The sequence below is a fragment of the Meleagris gallopavo genome, chromosome 33 (assembly GCF_905368555.1).
Source record: "Meleagris gallopavo chromosome 33, MGAL_WU_HG_1.1, whole genome shotgun sequence".
NCBI lineage: Eukaryota > Metazoa > Chordata > Aves > Galliformes > Phasianidae > Meleagris > Meleagris gallopavo.
Window position 1 is genome coordinate 334,322 of NC_139437.1, and position 20,181 is coordinate 354,502.

The 20,181-nt window shown below is 45.3% G+C and overlaps 1 protein-coding gene across 1 annotated transcript; it reads left to right on the plus strand.

Annotated features, from left to right (window-relative positions):
* Nucleotides 1-1,417: 1,417 nt before the first annotated feature.
* LOC100551343 (scavenger receptor cysteine-rich domain-containing protein DMBT1-like) lies at nucleotides 1,418-20,119 on the plus strand. The gene is made up of 11 exons (XM_085214728.1): nucleotides 1,418-1,576; nucleotides 3,507-3,830; nucleotides 5,464-5,787; nucleotides 6,917-7,240; nucleotides 8,685-9,008; nucleotides 9,532-9,855; nucleotides 10,725-11,048; nucleotides 12,953-13,276; nucleotides 14,110-14,433; nucleotides 15,686-16,009; nucleotides 17,000-20,119. Exons 1-11 carry the CDS (start codon nucleotides 1,465-1,467, stop codon nucleotides 17,008-17,010), a joined length of 3,039 nt encoding a protein of 1,012 aa, XP_085070854.1. The 5' UTR covers nucleotides 1,418-1,464; the 3' UTR covers nucleotides 17,011-20,119.
* The last annotated feature ends 62 nt before the right edge of the window (nucleotides 20,120-20,181 follow it).

Genomic DNA, 20,181 nt, shown 5'->3' on the forward strand with positions numbered 1-20,181 from the left:
TCTAGAGCAGAAAAAGTTTGTATATTTTTATTTTAATATCTTGTGGGATCTTCCATCTTGGTTCATGATTTCTTTGATATGGTCCCTTTCCAGTGTTCTAGGTCTTACTTTTGGGACAAACCATGAAACAGACCAAAACTGAATACAGAAAACCTTTGGATCATGCAGGTATTTGGGAGATTAAATTTAATTGGTCTTTCTCATTTTTTCCCTATCTGCATATGGGAGTTTGGAGAACTACTAAATGGAAGAGGAAATATATATGCACAGAAAACTGTCAAGAGGTGGACCTTACTAAACCACAAGCAATAAAGAATACTGAACAGATGAACTGGCTACTTAAAAGAGGGCTTGGAACAGAGTGGGGCAAGGAGTACATAATCAATAAGATTAGATTGAAAGACATGGGTTTATTTCTTCTGAAGAAGAGGAAGAAAAGGATGATGAAGTAACGTCATAGAATCACTTGAAAGTCAGCAATAAAGATCCAAAAGCTTCTTTGTCCTGTTCAAGCAGAATCCCCTAGACCAGATGTGTCAAAGACATGTTAAGTCGGATTTTGGATATCTCTGAAGATGGATACTCTGCAGTATCTGTGAACAGCCCGTTCTTGTGTTTGACCTCTCTGACAATTTAAAAAAAAAAAAAATGTTTTCTTGTATCCCATATGCTTCCCATTCCTAGACTCCTAGACAGCATTTGAGAACTGAGCAAAGAGGCAGTCATAAGTGTCATTCATTTTTTCTCTAAGAAGTTCTTAGAGGGAGTTTATAAACAAGAGGGAGATTTTTTATATGGACTGACAGTGATAAAAAAAGGGAGAATGGTTTTAAACTAACAGAACTGAGATTTGGATTAAATATCAGGAGGAAATTTTTTTACATCAAGAATGGTGAGACACAGGAGAATGTCCCATCCCTGGAGGCATTCAAGACCAGGTTGGATGAGGCCATCAAAGCCTGATGTAGTGGACAGCACCAGTCAACGGTGGGGGGATTGGAATTGAGTGGGCTTTAAGGTCCCTTCTAACCCAAGCCATTCTATGATTCTAAGTCTTCTCTGGGCACTGCCTGGTCACAAGTTAAGTCCTGCAAAACAATTTTATTTTTGCGAAAGCACTGGCAGAAGACAAATGATTAGGTTCATTCTAGCATGGTTTATTTTTCCTTGACTCTTTGATGAACAGAAGAGCATGGGAGGAGAGAAGCAGAATGAGGAGATGTAAGGAAGCAGAGGTGGCTAGTGTTCCAACAGGTGAAAAGGGAGAGACCAGTTAAGGGGAGGAGTCAGAGCAAGGAATATTTGTCATTTACCTCTGTCTTTGTCCCTGCAGTACTTTCTCCTGCCCACCCAGCCAGTCACCAATTCTAAGCTCTTCATCTCTTCTCCAAGGACGACATTTCTGCTCTACCTTGCTCATCCAGGCTTGCAGGGGTCAGATCATACAAGGTCTCTGCTGTTGCCATGGGACCACCAGGAAATCTTTTCCCATCTAGGCATCCCTATATCAGCAGTCTGTCTGCCTTTGCTGGAACCAGAATAGAAACGGTGCTTTTCCTCCTGGTATGGCTTTGTGGTAAGTTTCCTCCTTTGCTCCTGGAGAATGGAGTTTCAGATATGGTCTCATAAATGGTGCTCATGATGGATTGACCCCTCTCATATCCTCATTGGTGTTTTTCAGTGTGAGAAGGCAAGGATTTGGGGAGAATTTGTTGTCACTTTTCAATACTTAGAGGAGACTTATAAGATGGAGAGAAACTTTTCACAAGGGCGTGTAGTGGTAGGACAAAAGGTAGTAGTTCTAAATTAAAAGAGTAGATTTATGTTTGATAAATGGAAGAAACTCGTCACTCTAAGGGTCATGAGGCACTGGAACAAGCTGCTTAGAGAATTTGAGGGTGCTCCATTCCTGGAGATGTTCAAGGCCAGGCTGGATGAGGTTTTGAGCAATGTGGTTTTGTGGGAGGTGTCCTTGTCCAATGGCAGGGGGTTCGGATGAGATGATCTTTAAGGTCCTTTCCCACCCAAGACATTCTATGATAAATTGAATTTCTGGTGCAGGAAAAGGGCATGACCTTTCTGAGGCAAGGAAATACAGCATTGGACATCATCATTCGGCTTCCAAAGATCACCTGGAGATTTAGAGGCATTATGAATGCAAATATTCAGATACAAATCCTGAGAATAAATCAATGCAAGCATAAGGACAGAGTTTCCTTTGGTAGATTTCTGTAATCCAGAATTTAATCCTGTTTTCTTTGCCTCTCTTTTATACACATAGACTGGATTTGAGCCAGGACCTAAGAACAAATAAGCATAGCATGCCTATCTGTCAGTGTCAGTGCTTAGTGCAGCTGCATTTATATCCTGTAAACCTGCACAGTCAAATCCTTAAACAAAAAGTAGTAAAATAATTGGGTAAGGATTATCTGGAGACAGTGGCATTGTTGATTTTTGGTTTCTTTTTTTGACAAAACCTGACACAAGTTAAGGCTGCTTCAATGATTAGGATAAAGAAAGGGTAGGGTGAGAATTGTAAATGATCAAGGAAAATAATCTGGCAATTTAAAGCTTGTAAGGAAACTATCTGTGCTTCCCAGTAGTGTAGAAGAGTGGACCTGGCAAGCTTTCACATAGCAGTCCTTGTCATAAACCCTATGGTATAAGTATATAATGATATGTGAAGCAGCACCAAGTACCAAAGATGCAGACACAATTTAAGCACCAAAAAACGTCTTTCTGAATAAGGGGAAACTTTGACACCCAGGCTTGGGTCCTCATAGTAGTCAGGAGTTTTGTTACAGTCATGAAGACTATTTAGGGCAGTTCTGGCAAGTGTTTTTGACAAAAGTCTTAAGTATTTTTCATTTGATGTTGAAATCCTAACTTGTACTCCAATAAGTGAACTAAAATTTCCTTCCATAACTTGCACAGTGCAAGGACTGATGTAACTCCAAAAGAGCATTCATGGTCTTATGCATGGAGCTCCCTGCTGCACAGATGGTGGACAGGGATGATGCCACAGTAGCTCAGGCTACAGCTCTGGGTCACACTGTGGCCTCCATCCCTTTAGGGACCATATCCAGAGATTTTTCTCTCATGGTAAATAATACAGCCTACGGTTTCTGTGGTGTGGAGCTGTCACATCAGATGGTGTGTTGGGACACTTCCATAGCTGAAAAATTGTCCAAGAAGGACAAGTTACTAGGGAACCCATGATCAGGACATTCCTAGGTGACAAGAAGAGCTTGCAACTTCTTGTAAATAAGCAGAGATTAATTAGACATTCTAGAAAAATCTTTGTAAGACATCTGCACCACGAATTAGCCAGCAAACATTTCTTTCTGTGTTCTTGCTGGAAGCACCAATGGATAGCACGTCAGCAATCCTTCCCCAGCCAAATCTAAAACGGCATTATTCCTACAAGAGCAGGATGTTACATTCTCCACTATCAACCAAAAGCTGTTTTGTGTTCATTTTCTACCTTGACTTTTTTTCTGATTCAGGTGTTGCCAACTCAGTTCCCATCAGACTCGTAGATGGCCCCAACCGCTGTGCGGGGCGGCTTGAGGTGCTCTGGAAACAGCAGTGGGGAACAGTGTGTGATGATAGGTGGGACCTCTCTGATGCCATGGTGGTATGCATGCAGCTGGACTGTGGGAAACCACTGTCTGCTCCTGGCTTGGCTCATTTTGGTCAAGGAACTGGTCCTATCTGGCTGGATGACATGAAATGCAATGGTACAGAAGTTGACCTTTCTGCATGCAGGACCAGATCTTGGGGGGAGCATAACTGCAATCATGGAGAAGATGCAAGTGTTGTGTGCTCAGGTAACTTCTGTTTCCACCATTCCCTGCGGAGTGCTATGTAGAAAGAGGCTTTTAAGCATGTTTGCAAAATTTTATTTTTCAGTGCCACTCTTAGGATTCAGATCATACGTAGATGTCTGTTTTATAGAACTGACCCAAAAGACAGTGTTATCCATCTCAGTTCTTTCGGCAGTTAAATTCAGTGATGGTGGTGCTGCTGTTCTGTTCCTGCTCTGCTCTGCTCTGCTTCTTATTCCTTAACCATAGAGTAAATGAGCAAAGAAAACCGAAATGAACTTCAGCTGGATGCACAAGTTTTCCATGCATGTATTTTATGGCTAAAATAAGTCACGAGAGTTGAGCGTTTGTGTCCTCTTTCCATTTGTATTTTGGGACTGTACTACCAGTGAGAACATTTATTCTCCAAAATGGCACTCAGATGAGAAATTCAGCTGTGGGCCATTTGTATCTGTGACAAGTCTGACCTGGATGTGACAGCATGACGTTGATGAACGCTGAGCAACAGAAATCAAATGGGGAAGATTTGATGGCTAACACTGTGGTTAATTGGGAAATAAAACATAATTAAGTGGCACACAGGTTGCTTATGTTTGAGAGGTGATTTGGATGTGGATGGGCTGCCCATTGCCTTCTTTCATGATACTGCTCCAAAGACGCTGCTCCATTCTGAACAATGAACCAGGTTTCCAAATTTACATTTCCTGATTGGTCTAAAATGGGATTCAACTCCATATTAAAACTTAGACACACCTGTGAAATTGCCAGTGCTGCTGATTTGGTTCGATTCAATTGTAGTGTGGGCAATTGAATCAAACCAAATGAGACACCATCAACTAACTAGAGAGCACCAGTGGAGACAACCCACTGTTTCATAGCTGATAAAATGGCATCATGGCTGAAACACACCACTCACCACCTCACTGTGCTCACATTCACTGTTTGGTATTCATAAATGTTCAGCAATGATGAATGTCAATGGGTGCCATTTTTTCCACATGGAAGAATTCAAATGCTCCCCTTTGCTTCATACTCACTTCCATGACTGATGCCATTGTGTCAGACTGACCCTCTGCACTCATAAAGCAACAAAATATAATGCAATATTGGTGGGAAGGTTCAACTTCTACTTCCATAATACCAACATTGGCCTCTGATCATAGAATCATAGAATTGCTCAGGTTGGAAAAGAACTTGAAGATTGTCATGTCCAACCACAAAAGGATGTTGTAGGTCAACATAATAAAACAGGAGGCATTACTTTCAGAGCAAACATCATAAAATATCAGCACCCATCTCTCAAGGAGAAACCAAGAAGTGTGTAAGACATATGGGTGTCTCGTTCTGCTGTCAGTTGCCACTCTTGGTGTAACATTACAGTGTGGATTTTGCTCCTGCTTTATAAAGAATTCCAAATCCAGTCTATTAATCTCTCTGATTGGGAAGTCTGAAGCCACAGAGAAAAATTCAGAATGTGTTCCTCATCAGTCTTTTCACGTTCTGAACAATAATAATGGAGAATTTTTCTTTCCTTCATTCCCTACGGGCTCTTTCCTTGTGCAAACCCTGATCCTGTTTTTTGATGGTGGTGGTTGATTGATTTTTTTTTTGTGCTGTTTGTTACTTTTTAACGCAGGAAATAGTGAAGCTGCTCAACTGCGATTAGTGAATGGTACAAATCACTGCTCTGGGAGAGTGGAGGTGCTTTATGGCCAGCAATGGGGAACGGTCTGTGACGACAGCTGGGATCTACTTGATGCTGAAGTTGTGTGCCGTCAGCTGGGCTGTGGGACAGCCCTGTCTGCTGCTCCCTCAGCTTATTTTGGCAGAGGATCTGACCCCATTTGGCTTGATGATGTTATGTGTAAAGGAACCGAAGCTGCCCTGTCTGAATGCACTGCAAAACCTTGGGGAAAACATAACTGTGGGCACGGAGAAGATGCTGGTGTCGTATGCTCAGGTAACTCTCATCCTGAATGACACAAGTGAGTTTTGTGGGATCTGGAGATATGCTGGAGATGCTGTAGGGAGCACTATTCCCTTTGGAGCAAAGAAAACTCCAACGCTCAAGAGAACTAAAATGTCAAATGTGGTTTGCACTAAAATGACCTTGCATCTTCTTGGTATTAAAAATTTTCCACTGCATAAGCCACTGGTTGAGCAGTGTTGGTGCAAGAATTATTTATACACTCCCACAATATAGCACATGGACATGCTTTGGTAGAGAATATTCTTTCACTGCCTTCAGCAGTCCCATCATCTCACTGTTCTATCAGTGGATTTAGTTCCTTCTTAAGTATCCCCTAAACTGCTGCGTTACACAAGGTGCTACCATGGCGCATGTTCTCTCTCCAAGTGTATTAGAATCAAGTCCTCGAACACAACCATAAACCCAAGGCCCCACCTTAATGATTCCCAGAGCCACCCACTGCCTCCTGGTTCTCCAGCTGTCTGGCCAAACGGAGGTAGCATGTTCCATGAGGTGTTTACCCTAAGAAATTTGCCATTAGGTCAGTTATTACCAATACAGTGATTACTTGGACATCCCTGGAGGGAGAAGAGTCTGTTTCCCACAGCCTTTCTAATAATGAGGCACTAACAAGACTGTCAACTTTGTAGCCACATACAGAGGCTCTCCAGCCTCTCATCCCCTGGTCTGCGCATATCTTCAGAATCCCCCTTCCCCAGAATGTGACTCTTACACTTGTTCTTGTTAAGCTTCACGTGGTTGGTGGTTACTCTCTAATTTTACAGGACCTCTCTGTCAAGATTTCTGTGAGTCAACATCTCCTAGTTTAGTGCCATCTCTGAAGTTGGTATGTATTCAAGAATCCAGATCATTAATAAAAGCATTTAAGAGAACTGACCCCACAGTGGAGCCTTTGGGAGCCTGAATAGTGATGCTGCTGAACATCTCATGCTGTGACGATGGAAGAAGTGTTTGTGCTGCTCCCATGTGCAGTATTTTTCCATGTCACAATCCACAAAGTGAAAAATACCATGTTCATTGACAAATGGAGAAAAGACAAGCCAGATTCTGCATGAGATTCTTCCCTGGTCTTTTGTTGTTTTTTTTTTCCCTTCTGCAGGTTTTGCAAAACCAGCCCCGCTCCGATTAGTGGGTGGATCAACCCACTGCTCTGGGAGAATCGAGGTGTTCTATGGGCAGCGCTGGGGAACTGTGTGTGATGATGGCTGGGACCTGGCTGACGCAGAAGTCGTGTGCAGGCAGCTGGGCTGTGGAAAGGCCTTGTCAGCTCCCCATGGGGCTCACTTTGGGCAAGGATCTGACCCAATCTGGCTTGATGATGTCAGCTGCGTAGGGACGGAAGCTGCCCTCTCCGCATGCAAAGCCAGTCCCTGGGGAAGCCATAACTGTGATCATGGAGAAGATGCTGGTGTGGTGTGTGCAGGTACCTTTATGAGCATTAAAGAATAAGCTCTCTTGGTCATCCTGGGGCCCCTTTGACACTAATAGGTGCTTGCAAAGAAAGCACACAGAGAACTTCAAAATGATGTGGCTACATCCATAGACAACTACAACCTGTCTTTCCTTATGTAGGTCCTTTTAATGGGGTGCTTCCAGGGGGCAGTTTGCAACCACAGATAGAGGTACACACAGGGAACACATCTCATTGTTCTCATATCACTTACTCTCCAACCCAATAACTGGGTTATTCTTCTTATTATGTAAAAGAGAAGAGCATGTGAAGTGTGACGAGCATTACTGCATAAGTCAGCCACAGCCTCAACTGGCCAAGTTCTCAAGTTCCACCATTCTTCTTTCTCCTGTTTCTCTTCCTTCACACATTAACAGAAACACGCATCAACTGTTTCTGTTAAGGATGGCTGTAGGTCTTCCAGTCCACTGCTCTGCCAGTCCTCAGCAGTTCCCATCAGGGGCTGCTTAGTTTGAGAGGAGAAATTCATCTTTCGAACATCAGACACACAAAAAAATCATAGAACCATAGAGTGGCTTGGGTTGGAAAGGACCCCAAATATCATCTAGTTTCAACCACCCTGTTGAGCAGGGTTACCAACCGCTAGACCAGGCTGCCCAGAGCCACATCCAGCTTTGCCTTAAATGCCTCCAGGGATGGGGCATCCACCGCCTCTCTGGCAGCAAAATGAAGATATTAAATTAAAAATGTGGGTGGACTTCACACCTGTGAAGGAAATAAAAACTTCGGGTCAAATTATTCTTTCTTGTGTCACAGCTGTCCCAAGAGAGATGCTGCTGAGCATTTAAACGTGTATAACAGGCCACACTGATTCTGTCCTTGAATCTTACTGCTGTTCAAGGAATAATCCTCAGCACTCAAGATTAATGGCAGACCTTCACCCAAGCAAGGACCCCTGCTCCTAATACTTGATGCTCACCATCAGCTGAGCTTTACAACTTCAACATATGTTATTGGCAGCCCTCAATCAACTTGTGTCATCCAGAAATTGCTGATCCCAACTTCTGAGAGCCCTCAGCACAGCCTTAATGTAGGCATGCCTGTGCTCCTGCAGCAATGTTATTTCACTGGTTCCTTCTATGCTCAGCCTACCAGCCCACGTGACTCCCTCTAGTCTGTTTTACCACAGTAACATGCTGCAGGCATAACTGTCATCTTCTGAGAAAATAGAGGTTCAAACAGTTGGCTATTTTTTAGGTGAGACTAGCCAATGAGAGAGGGAACCAGAGACCACATTTCTATGAGACAGAAGCTGCTGCAAGGATCTATTGGTCTATTACGGAAAAAAAAGAGCAATGTCCATGCCACATCACTGCTGTCCAGACATGATCAGCACAGACCAAAATATGAAGGAAAGCACAGAAAACTGATGTCTTCACTATATCTCAAATTACAGGGTTTGCTGAGCTTCTTCCAGTCCGGCTGGTGAATGGTTCAAATTTCTGCTCCGGGAGAGTTGAGGTGTTTCGTGAGCAGCAATGGGGAACCGTCTGTGATGACAGCTGGGATTTAACAGATGCTCAAGTGGTCTGCAGGCAGCTGGGCTGTGGGGAAGCCATCTCAGCCCCTGGCTCTGCTCGGTATGGACAAGGAACTGGAAAAATTTGGTTGGATGATGTGAACTGTGCGGGATCTGAAACTGCCCTCACTGATTGCCGAGCCAAGCCTTGGGGAGACCACAACTGTAACCATGGAGAGGATGCTGGCGTGGTGTGCTCAGGTACCACTAGTGAATGCCGATGTATGTGGGATACGGTGCAGCCAGTGTGTTTGTGGCAGGGTGCTGGTAGATCTGGAGTCTCCTCAGAATAAGGAGGATGAGTGATCATCATGCAGTTGTAGGCTGAGAGAAAAGGAGAGCGGTATGTTGATGGTAAGGCTGTATTCCACCTGGTCACCACGGCTCAAGATTATACTGCAGGGATGTTAGTCATGAAGAAGATCTGTGTTATCCCCTTGTGTCCAGGACAGTTATGGAGCCATGCTCCAGGGAGCACCTTGAGCTCTCACGGGGACTAAAGTGCGGTGGATTTGGGTATTGAATCCTGATGGTTGGGTATGTCAAAGCTCATGAGTTAGGACTCAACACTCCCAACATTCAGGTACCACACACATTTCTGTGCCTGTTGTTGAGGAAGAAACCTGCTGCTTGCTATAAGATTGCTGTGAAGATGTTTTGGCTCCTCCACAGTGCTCTGAGACACGTAATGATCCTAAACATTTTGCAATTGTATTTGGTGCAGGTATTGCTGAACCAGCTTCCATCCGGCTTGTGAATGGTCCGAGTCATTGTGCTGGGAGAGTCGAGGTGTTTCATGACCTTCAGTGGGGAACCGTGTGTGATGACGGCTGGGATAAAGCAGAAGCCAATGTTGTGTGCAGGCAGCTGGGCTGTGGGGCAGCAATATCAGCCCCTGGCTCAGCTCGCTTTGGACAGGGGTCTGGCCCCATCTGGCTGGACGATGTCAGTTGTGTAGGGACAGAGGCTGCCCTCTCGCAGTGCCAGTTGCAGGCCTGGGGATCCCATAACTGCAAACACGGAGAAGATGCTGGTGTGGTGTGCTCAGGTAACTGCTGCCTATGCCTCTGAGGTACAAGGAAGGATTTCTTTTTCTATGAGGATTATTGGTGTGCATAGCTGCAAATGCTGTCTTGATGATGATGCATCTCTGTCATCATACGGGATATTTCTTTGAAATTTCTCCTTTTCTTGAGAAATGTAGATGTAGAGCCCAGAAATGTACACCATATTTAAAGTAAGGCTGCAGAAACACTCAATAGAGCAGGAATGGCACTTCTTTTCCCTGGCTGGCTATGCTCTGCGTATTACACCCCAAAACGTGGTTGCTAGGGCACACTGCTGCCTTCCATTGAGCCTGCTTTCACCAGTGCCCCCAGGTCCCTTCCTGCTGGGCTGCTCTCCAGCCACTCACCGCACAGGCTGTGAATGAATGCAGCATTGCTCCATCCCAGATACAGCACCCAGCATTTCCCCTTGTCTGTGTTCTGTGCTGCTGACTGCCCAGTGCTCCAATGGATCTAGAACCCTCTGTAAGACCTTTCATCCCTCTGGAGAGTAAATATCACCTCCCAGTTTAGTGTCAGCAGCAAACTTGCTGAGGATACCTTTAATGACTACAGAGAGATCCTTGGTAAAAATGTTGACTGGGACTGGCCTGTAGATTGAGTGGTGGGATCACTGCTGGTGTCTTTTGGATGAAGCAGCAGTCACTACAACCCTTTGAGCAACCCTCTACCACTGAGGCAGTTTATCACATAGTTTTGAACTGGCAAAGACATCCCAGCATCAGGCAACAGAAGAAATGCATCCTGGATGTCACCAGACCCTCCCTGGCGTTATGCATTTGATCTTACTTTTGAATCAGGCCAGCAGCAACTCCATAACACGTATCCCTGCCCTCTCTGTTTTCTTCAGATATACCAAGAGAAGCTCCACTGCGGTTAACAAATGGGCCAAACCGCTGCAGTGGGAGAGTTGAAGTTTTTTACGGCCATCAGTGGGGAACCGTGTGTGACGACAGCTGGGACATAAGCGATGCTGAAGTTGTTTGCCGGCAGCTGGGCTGTGGGAGGGCTCTATCCGCGTCAGCTTCGGCTTCTTTTGGAGAAGGGTCTGGCCCTATCTGGCTGGATGACGTGAATTGCACGGGAGCTGAAACTGCCCTTTCCAAATGTGAGACCAGCCTGTGGGGAGCCCATAACTGTAAGCATGGAGAAGATGCTGGTGTTCTGTGCTTGGGTAAGTCTCATTTACGCCATTTCCAGATCGAGGCTTAAGGTACGTGGAGGGATGCTTGAAGTGCATCTCTTGAAGTGCCCTCTTCCTGTCTTATAACTTTAAAACCAGAGTACTGAAAAAAGAACGTGCTTCTGGTTGGATGTGTGCAAATCCAGTGGTGTTCCCCTTTTCTCCCTATTCCCAAACTCACCATAGTGTTGTGGTGCTGTAGTCCAGTGCTTGATGTGCTGAAGAATTCGATTTTGGGACTCCTTCCCATGAATTCAAACTTGAGACTCCTTCCTGTATGTGCTACAGATAAATCTGATAGCATTGCAGGACTGCTGTGAGTCGCCCTGTTATTGAGAGCAGCGCACAACCAGCTGGGTTTCTGTCATTTCACTCTCAAAACATCATGCTCTGCATTTGTTTTTTTTCCTCTTCCGGACAGACACATTAAAAGTTCTTGCAGAAACCTAGTAATTCCACTTTCTCTTCCCCTCTCCTTGGTAAAACCATCTTCAGCAGATCTGTTTTCTTTTCCCAAAGTTTTTTCAATGTCTTCTCTGAAATCCTGACAGATCAGACAGTTTCCCCAAAATTGTTGCACAGTGTTTATTTGCCACTGGAAGGAAACCCTGACCCAACTACTGTTTATAGAATCAACAGTCTTCTGTTTCTTTGTCATGCACATTGTTACCTATTCATTGCATCAACCTCCTGATAAGAATGTTATATCCCTTCTCAGCCGCTTCCTGTCTCCTACTTGAGAAATGTTTTTGAGCCTCTTCTTATCTCCCTCCTTCTTCCTGGTTTTCTCCTTGGCATATTTTTTCTAATCTTTAATTGAACTGAGGCTTTAGCTGCTGATTCACACTGAAGCTTTGCTTTGGATTTCTCGTAGCCAGCACTGCCTTTTATACTAAGCCATTTTTCTCTTGGATCAACATGACACTTAAGAGTTTCATTCTCAGTCCTTTATATAGCTCTGTGAAGAACTGTCATTTAATTAACTCTTGTCCATCCTATGTTCAGTCATTTTATCCCCCCCAAATGGTACACTTTTGAATTGTTCTCACTGGAGATAACCTGTTTCTCTACAATTGCTTATCCACATCTGGAGAATGCCCTGTGGATTTGCTGTCTGAGCACAGATACCTTTCTGAATTCATCACTGTCCTTTTGCAGCCAGTGAAGACTTAGCGCAGCACATAGCAGGATTTTCCCCATCCTGATGACATGCCCAAAGCAGATTAAAGGATGTGCAACCCAATAATGCTTATTTCCTTCCTATGACGACAAAGGGAAATGACTGTCCTCTGTGGAGTTGTAAAAGGGTGGGTTCCCTTGCCAACACAACTTGTTTTGTGTCATCTAAGATGTCCTGTGGTGTCCCATCCAATTTCTAATTGCAGACATGGAATAATGCCCCCCTCCCAAGGTCCTAAGTCAAGTCTGCCAGACTCGCTGGATGTCTGGAATTCACTGGATATGTCACATACTGCTAAGTATAAATGCTCAGGAAAGAAAATAAGCCACTGAAAGATGAAGTCTGGCTGAGGTCAGTCATATCCCGGTTTTCTCACCATGATCCTGGCGAGTGTCTTTTCCCTTGGGCAGTGGAGTTTCCTGCATTTGCTGCCTGGGCACTGCTGCCTTCCTGGTAAAGGCAGAGAGAAGAAGGCTTCAGTCACCTCGTGTTTGGGAGTGAGAAGCAACAGGACGTTTATTTTCCTTAGTTTGGGCCAGCACTACTTCTTGACCTTAGGGTCATGTGTGAGGAAATCCAGTAGCATTGAACCTTCTTCTCCATGCTTGTCCCTGGACGTCATGCTAAACCAACCAGCGTGCACAATGTTTCCTGATGTGCCTGGAAGGAATGTCTTTGCCAAAATAACTGACCTGTTTTTTCCTTTGTGTTTCAGATATTCCAGAACCAGCCCCAGTCCGACTGGTCAACGGTTCAAATTTCTGCTCTGGGAGAGTTGAGGTGTTTCATGAGCAGCAATGGGGAACCGTCTGTGACGACAGCTGGGATTTAACAGATGCTCAAGTGGTCTGCAGGCAGCTGGGCTGTGGGGAAGCCATCTCAGCCCCTGACTATGCTCGGTACGGACAAGGAACTGGAAAAATTTGGTTGGATGACGTGAACTGTGCAGGATCTGAAATTGCCCTTGCTGAGTGCCGAGTCAGGCCTTGGGGAGATCACAACTGTAACCATGGAGAGGATGCTGGTGTGGTGTGCTCAGGTACTGTTAATTCATGTAATCACAGATGTGCAGAGGTTGGAAGGGTTCTCTGGAGATCCCCCTGTTAGAGGAATTTTCTCACAGTAGTTTGCACAGGAAGGCATCCAGGAAGGTTTTGGAGATATCCAGAGACTTCATAACCCTTCTAGGCAGTTTGTCATGCTCATAGTAAAGAAGTTCTATCACATGTTCAGACGGAACTACCTGAGTTCCACGTTTTGCCCACTGCCCCTTTTCCTGTTGCTTGACACTGCCTGTAAGAGCCTGGTCCCAACCACTGAGACTTGCACATTAGATATTTACAAGTTTTGATAGATCCCCGCTCAACCTTCACTTCTCCAGGCTGAACAAGCCCAACTCCCCCAGTCTGTTTCCTTAGGAGAGGTACTCCAGACGTATAAGCATCATCATGTCAACCAGGAAATGCTCCAAAAGCTCTACACACTTCCTGCGCTGAGGGTAGCAGGACTGGACACAGATGGGGCCTCAGGAGAGCAGAGCAGAGAGGGCCAATCCCCTCTTCCTCCCTTCTACCACCCCCTGGTTGATGTAGCCCAGTGGACTGTTGGCTTCCAGACTGTGCGCACTCAATGCTGATTCTAGTTAAGCTTTTCACCCACCAGAACTCCCAGGTCCATCTCTGGAGCCCTGCTCTCAATGAGTCTTTGTCCCAGTCTGTATGCAAATCTGGGATTGCCCAACCCAAGTACAAAACCCTGCACTTCACCGTGGTGAGCATCATTTGGTTCCTATAGCTTGTCCATGTTCCTGGGACTTCTCGTGTTTTGTGGGTTGGTGCTCATGTTTCTGTGATTGCTGTCGTTTTTTGCCAGGTATTACAGAACCAGCTCCCATCCGGCTTGTGAACGGCCCAAATCTCTGCACTGGGAGAGTCGAGGTGTTTCATGACCATCAGTGGGGAACCGTATGTGATGACGGCTGGGATAAAGCAGAAGCCAATGTTGTGTGCAGGCAGCTGGGCTGTGGGGCAGCAATATCAGCCCCTGGCTCAGCTCGCTTTGGACAGGGGTCTGGCCCCATCTGGCTGGACGATGTCAGTTGTGTAGGGACAGAGGCTGCCCTCTCGCAGTGCCAGTTGCAGGCCTGGGGATCCCATAACTGCAAACACGGAGAAGATGCTGGTGTGGTGTGCTCAGGTAACTGCTGCCTATTTCTCGGTCTCAAAAGTGTTGGGAAACATGGAAAAATGATTTTCAGACTCAGTAGGAGTCTTGTCTGAGCTCAGGCTGCTCCTACTGTCTGCTGTCAGTCACTGTGGTCTATAAATTCATTCTTGTGTAATCTACATGGCCCTAACCATGGTCCACAGTCACCACCAGAATCTGGGTTACCGTGATCAGACCTGCATCTGATAACTGTATCAAGCTGAGTCTCCTGTACATCGGATTCTGAAGGCTCCTGGACTTTTGCTAGGGTTGAAAACGGTCCCAGAAACATCCCATCCCTGCTGAGGTTATGGGAACCTAGCATCTGAAGCTGGATTATATAGTACAAGATACAGTGCTATATACAACATACAATAATACATGTTGGAATGCCCAACAGAACGCAGACGCTTACATCGGATTTCCACTCTTCTACATGAGAGCTGAAGAATGGCAAAGATTCTCCAAGGCAACTCAGATGGGAAACAACAACTAGCTGGAGATTGACGAGTATATCCATTTGCATAGGTTACATCTGCAATATTCATAGACAACATGAAATTTTTATTCCTGAGCTTGGCAGGGCAGATTGCTCTTTATACGGAGCAAGAATGGTGTTCTGTGTCACAAAGTGGTTCAGTAAATTCTTGGAAACGTGTCTGCTAGAAAGGGATGAACCAGTATTCCCCCACATTGGGCTGAAAGTCAAGAAGGAATTAATCTTTCTACAAGTCTTTATATGGGCTCCCTTCGATACAGCAAATCCAGGCTTCTGTATAGAATCAGATGAGCACACTTGAAACTACTGAAAGGAACTCCTGATCATAATTTGGCTACTAAGTTTGTACTCAAAGATGGGGACATCACTGAAATGTACAAACTGGAGAGGTGTGTAATCATTATGACTAGCGTAGTCAACAGAAAGGAAAATTAACCCCATCTTCATAATAAACCAACACCTCATCTGTGTGTGTGAGATTGGTTCATTGCACACCAGGTAACAAACGTGTCTTGCGGACAACAAATGGGAAACAGCAATCTTAAGTCCTAAGCAAGATATTTCAGCAATGCAGAGCATGCTGGAGAGTATGAGGTTGACTATGGGAGAAGCCCTGCCCACCCAGAATGTCCTCTTCATCCATTGGGCACCTTGGTTGGTACAGGGACACTACTACGTGTCTACTCTCAGCAGGTTTAGGGTATTTATGTGTGCATTTCTCACTTTATCTTGCTTTATGTGCAGGCACTGCAGAAGCAGCTCCTCTCCGGCTGGTGAACGGCCCCAGTCGTTGTGCTGGGAGAGTTGAGGTGCTTCTTGGCCAGCAGTGGGGAACAGTGTGCGATGACAGCTGGGACCTGAGTGATGCTGCAGTTGTGTGCAAGCAGCTGGGCTGTGGGACAGCCATGTCAGCCCCAGGATCTGCTTATTTTGGGCAAGGCTTTGGCCGTATCTGGCTGGATGATGTGCGGTGCTCCAGCAGTGAATCAGCGCTCTCTGAATGTGCAGCAAGGCCTTGGGGAGTCCATAACTGCAACCATGGAGAAGATGCAGGCGTCGTCTGCTCTGGTAAGCTTCATGCATGCCCCAACTGCGAGGCATTTGTAGCAACTAAGCCTCTAATCTGGATTTTGGGGCTGGTGGCTCTTCATCCTTTCACAGTCATAGAATCACGAATCGTTTGAGTTGGAATGGGTACTTAATGTTCACCTAGTCCAACGCCCCTGCAACAAACAGAACTGGTCAGCTAGATGAGGTTGCTCAGATAATGGTCCAACCTTCAAACGTCTCCAAGGATGGGGCATCCACCACCTCTCTGAGCTATCAGTGACTGTGCTTCTCTGCCTTCATCATAAAAAGCTGTTTTCTAACCTCCAATCTAAATCTCCCCTGCTGTAGTTTGTTCATTCACATCTCTTTCTCAGAGGTGTGTCATGGGAAGATGATGGAGATGTGAAGTTGGAGCTTGGCGTTTTGAGGGATGATTCCCATCACTCCACATGGCTACTTATTTTTCCTTTTTGTGCTTTTGAACTATCGCTATCACTATCACTATCACTATCACTATCACTATCACTATCACTATCACTATCATCACTATCACTATCACTATCACTTACATGCTCATATTGCCCAAAGGATCTGTGAATGCCCCATCCGTGGCAATGTTGAAGGCCAGGTTGGATGGTGCACAGGGCAATCTGATCTGATGGGCAGCTACCCTGCCCATAGAAGAGGGCTGGAACTCGATGGGTCCCTTCCAGCTCAAGCTATTCTATGATCCTATGATCCTATGATCCTATGATCCTATGATTCTATGATTCCACAGTCCTATTTTTCTATGATTGACTCCACAATCTTCATAGTCCCTTCCAATTCATGCCATCCTATGATTCTATGATCTTTCAGTGCCTTCCAAGCCAAGCCATTCTGGGATTCTAAGATTTGATCATTCAATGATTCTTTAACATCATTATATGCATACTACTAACTTTAAGTGGCCTTGCAGGGTAAAGCAAACTAGATTTACAGGTCTGGATTGCATGCATTTCTTTCCAGGTGGGATCTAAACATTGCAGATGTTCTAGAGTGGAGAAGAGAGATGGCATTGCTGGCAAACGTGTATGACATTTTTTCAACCCAAACAGAGGACATCTTTGGAGGACAGAGTGCACCCAGTACAGAAGCCAATCACGACACTCAGATCTATCTCACTTAATTGTAAGCACCAAGCTGATGTGCCCAAATCAGAAGCGTGATGGTCCCCTTCAGCTAACGAAGACAGGCTTTTGAACAGATGTCCTATGAGCATTTCAATGTCCGTCTTTCCCTTCAGATCCTTCCCCAACTTCATAGCCCACCTTTAGGCACACTCTAGTACTTTTATATCCTTGTATCACAGAGCCCACAACAGCACAAACACTACTTGAGATAAGGCTGCATCTCCACGATTTGGGCATCCACAACTTCTTGGGACAGCTTCATCACCATCTGAGTAAAGAATTTCTTCCTAATATCTGAACAAAATCTCCCTTATTTTACTTAAAATTTGTTCCCCTTTGCCCTAGACAAAAAGACATCCATGTGCCTTCCAGTCTTAAACTTTCTGTAACTCTGTAATCTCAGACACTTCAGCAAAAAGCGTGGTGGGAACGTATGGACTCTCCTTTTTCTTCTGTAAATAAGCCTTGAGGAACCAGAGCATTTGTGCAGCCCTGTGTTTTTCTTCCTATTTTTCTGCAAAATGTTCACAACAAGGTTGCATTACTTTCCACTGGCAACAGCCCAGGCCATGAATTCCTTTTCCTCCTTTCTGCTTCCTTATACTCACTGCAGCTTTTGTGGAACCTCTCCACAATACTCCATGCACACTTTGTTTTTCCGCTCTTGAATTCATGCCTGTGCTTCAGGGACCTCCTCAAGAGAAAGGCCTGGTGGCTACCATACTGATCTAGGATTGCAGAGAGTCACACCTGTCTTGTTGGCGATCTCAATTCCCATGCTCCAGGATTGGGGTGTGCTGAGGAGGATCTGTTTGAGGGCTCTGAACTTCTCCATGAGGTCAGGATGCTGAAAGATGGAGAGGAAGGAAAGTTCAGAGACTGAAAGCCTGAGGGAGAAATGTAATAGGGCCTGGGGGTTTTGTTCATCTGGGATGGGGACATTTAGGCAGAGAGCAGCTTGGAGCCAAGCCCCCCTGACGCCAGCTGTCACATCAGTCTTACAAAATCACAACAGATGGGACAAGCTGAGATGGGCAGCAGAAGCAAGGAGACCCAGTTTGCTGATTTCTCACTGGAGCAGTGGGAAAACTAGATGAGACGATCCAACCCTCCATTAACTGGAGATACCCCAAGGAGCTTGGTCCAGAGGGGAATCCTCTAAGTCCCACATCATGTCCCATGGGATGTGCTGGTGGGTGGGAAATCCCAGGGCATCTCAGAAGAACAAAAGGGCCTGGTGTAAGTTGAATGGAGGAGACAAATCTAGAAACTGCTGCAAAAATTAGGTGGTTTGGTATGGAGATGTAGTCCAAAAGCAGAGGTCACCAGGAGAAGGAAACAGCAAGCATGTAAATCAAAGCTAGATCCTCTCCTGGAAGACACAGAGACACAAAGAGGAACCTTTACCTGGTGTGCCCAAATTGTGTAGAGGAGGAGAAGAAACCCGTTGTCTCCTGAGGCAACAGGGCTATGGCTGGAGTTTCCTGGGTTGCCATGCTCTGCACTGAGCATCCAGTCACACCCAGGGCAGGGAGGCAGGGTGAAGCAGGAGGTGTTGCCCAAGCTGTGAAATGCACCCTGCACTGCTTCTGGTGGGGACAGAGTTAATTTCCTTCCTAGCAGCTGCTGTCATGCTAGTGTTTGGATTTATGATGAAAACAATGAAATGAAAGAACACAGATGTCATTGTTGCAGAGCGGTGCTTGCACAGAGCCAAGGACTCTTCAACCTCTGACACTGCAGGAACTGGGTGGGACAGATGACTCCAAATGGTTCACAGAGAGATTCTATGCTGTATGACGAGCTCAGCAATGAAGGATGTAGGAGGAAGGGAGGAACATTTAAAATTGCGGTGTTTGTCTTCCCCATTAACCATTATGCAGGATGGAGTCCTGGAAATAACTGAAAATCTGCCTGCTGATGAGAAGGAATGAACTAATTCCATATTGTGCTTTGCTTGCACATGCAGCTTTGGCTTTACCTGCTAACCTCTATCTCAACTGACAAGTTTTCTTGTCCATTCCTATTCACTTCTCTTCCCCATCCTTGCTAGATAAGGCGTTAGGGCAACAGACCTGTACAGGTTCTGTGGTGAAAAAGCAGGAGAACAAAGCAGCTGCAGCCACCCAAGGCAGAGGGGCTGGATTTCCAAGTCCAGTTTCTGACTACTTTCCCTGCAAGAAGTGAATGAGGAAACCAGTCCTGGTGTTTGCTTTCAAACAAAGAGTCACTGTTTGCAGAGCTCTGATGAAGCTGCTCAAGTTACCATCAGCTGTCCTTGCAAATCTCCATCTATCACTGCCTCAGTATGAGCATTTTAGCATTTATATATAAATATATATATATATTTACAAACAGCTACTTACATTCCTTTTTTGAGAGGGTGGGGAGATCACTTGAATATTTGCCTTTTTCCTTCTCTATTCCCTTAAAAATTTAGGTGCCAATTTAACTCTTACTGGGAGAACTCTCCCATAGTTTTCTACTGATGGGGCACAAACACACTTTCAGTGGAAACCTTTCCCTTGGCTATCAGACAATGCAAAAGGAAGGGAAGGGGTGGAGCCTGGCTGCCCTGGCCTCTTCTTTTCACCTTTGCTGCTGGAGGGCTCTGAAACGCATTTCCTACATATTTGGGATGACTTATTTTGATGCCAGGGACAGAAAGTCCATGCTCCCTGCATGAAATATCAGGGAGAGGTGGGTGAAAAACAAAATAAAGGGGAAGAAAACTTATTTATATATATATTTCCATAAAAATCCAAGGAAAATTAAGTATAGTTGCCCACAGCTGCTCAGCATGCAGGGGAGCACTCCTTCCACGAGTCCATTGCACAGCTCAGTGCTTGCAGCACGCAGCTGGAAAACCCCAGGGTATTTTCTGTTGTGTGTAGGATGGGATGAAGCTATGCCAAAAAAAAAAAAAAAAAAAAAAAGAAAAAAAAAAAGTAGAAAATGGTTTTCCATTCTTGGACCAACCACTGTAGAGATTGCTGAAGTCACAGCTCAATAGCTCTC

What these genes read in the sequence shown, in the direction of transcription:
- LOC100551343 (XM_085214728.1), top strand. Translation starts at nt 1,465, where the DNA reads ATGGGACCACCAGGAAATCTTTTCCCATCTAGGCATCCCTATATCAGC. An exon ending in TGCTGGTGTCGTATGCTCAG is followed by an intron (nt 5,788 to 6,916) that starts GTAACTCTCATC and finishes TCCCTTCTGCAG; the next exon opens with GTTTTGCAAAACCAGCCCCG. An exon ending in TGCTGGTGTGGTGTGCTCAG is followed by an intron (nt 13,277 to 14,109) that starts GTACTGTTAATT and finishes GTTTTTTGCCAG; the next exon opens with GTATTACAGAACCAGCTCCC.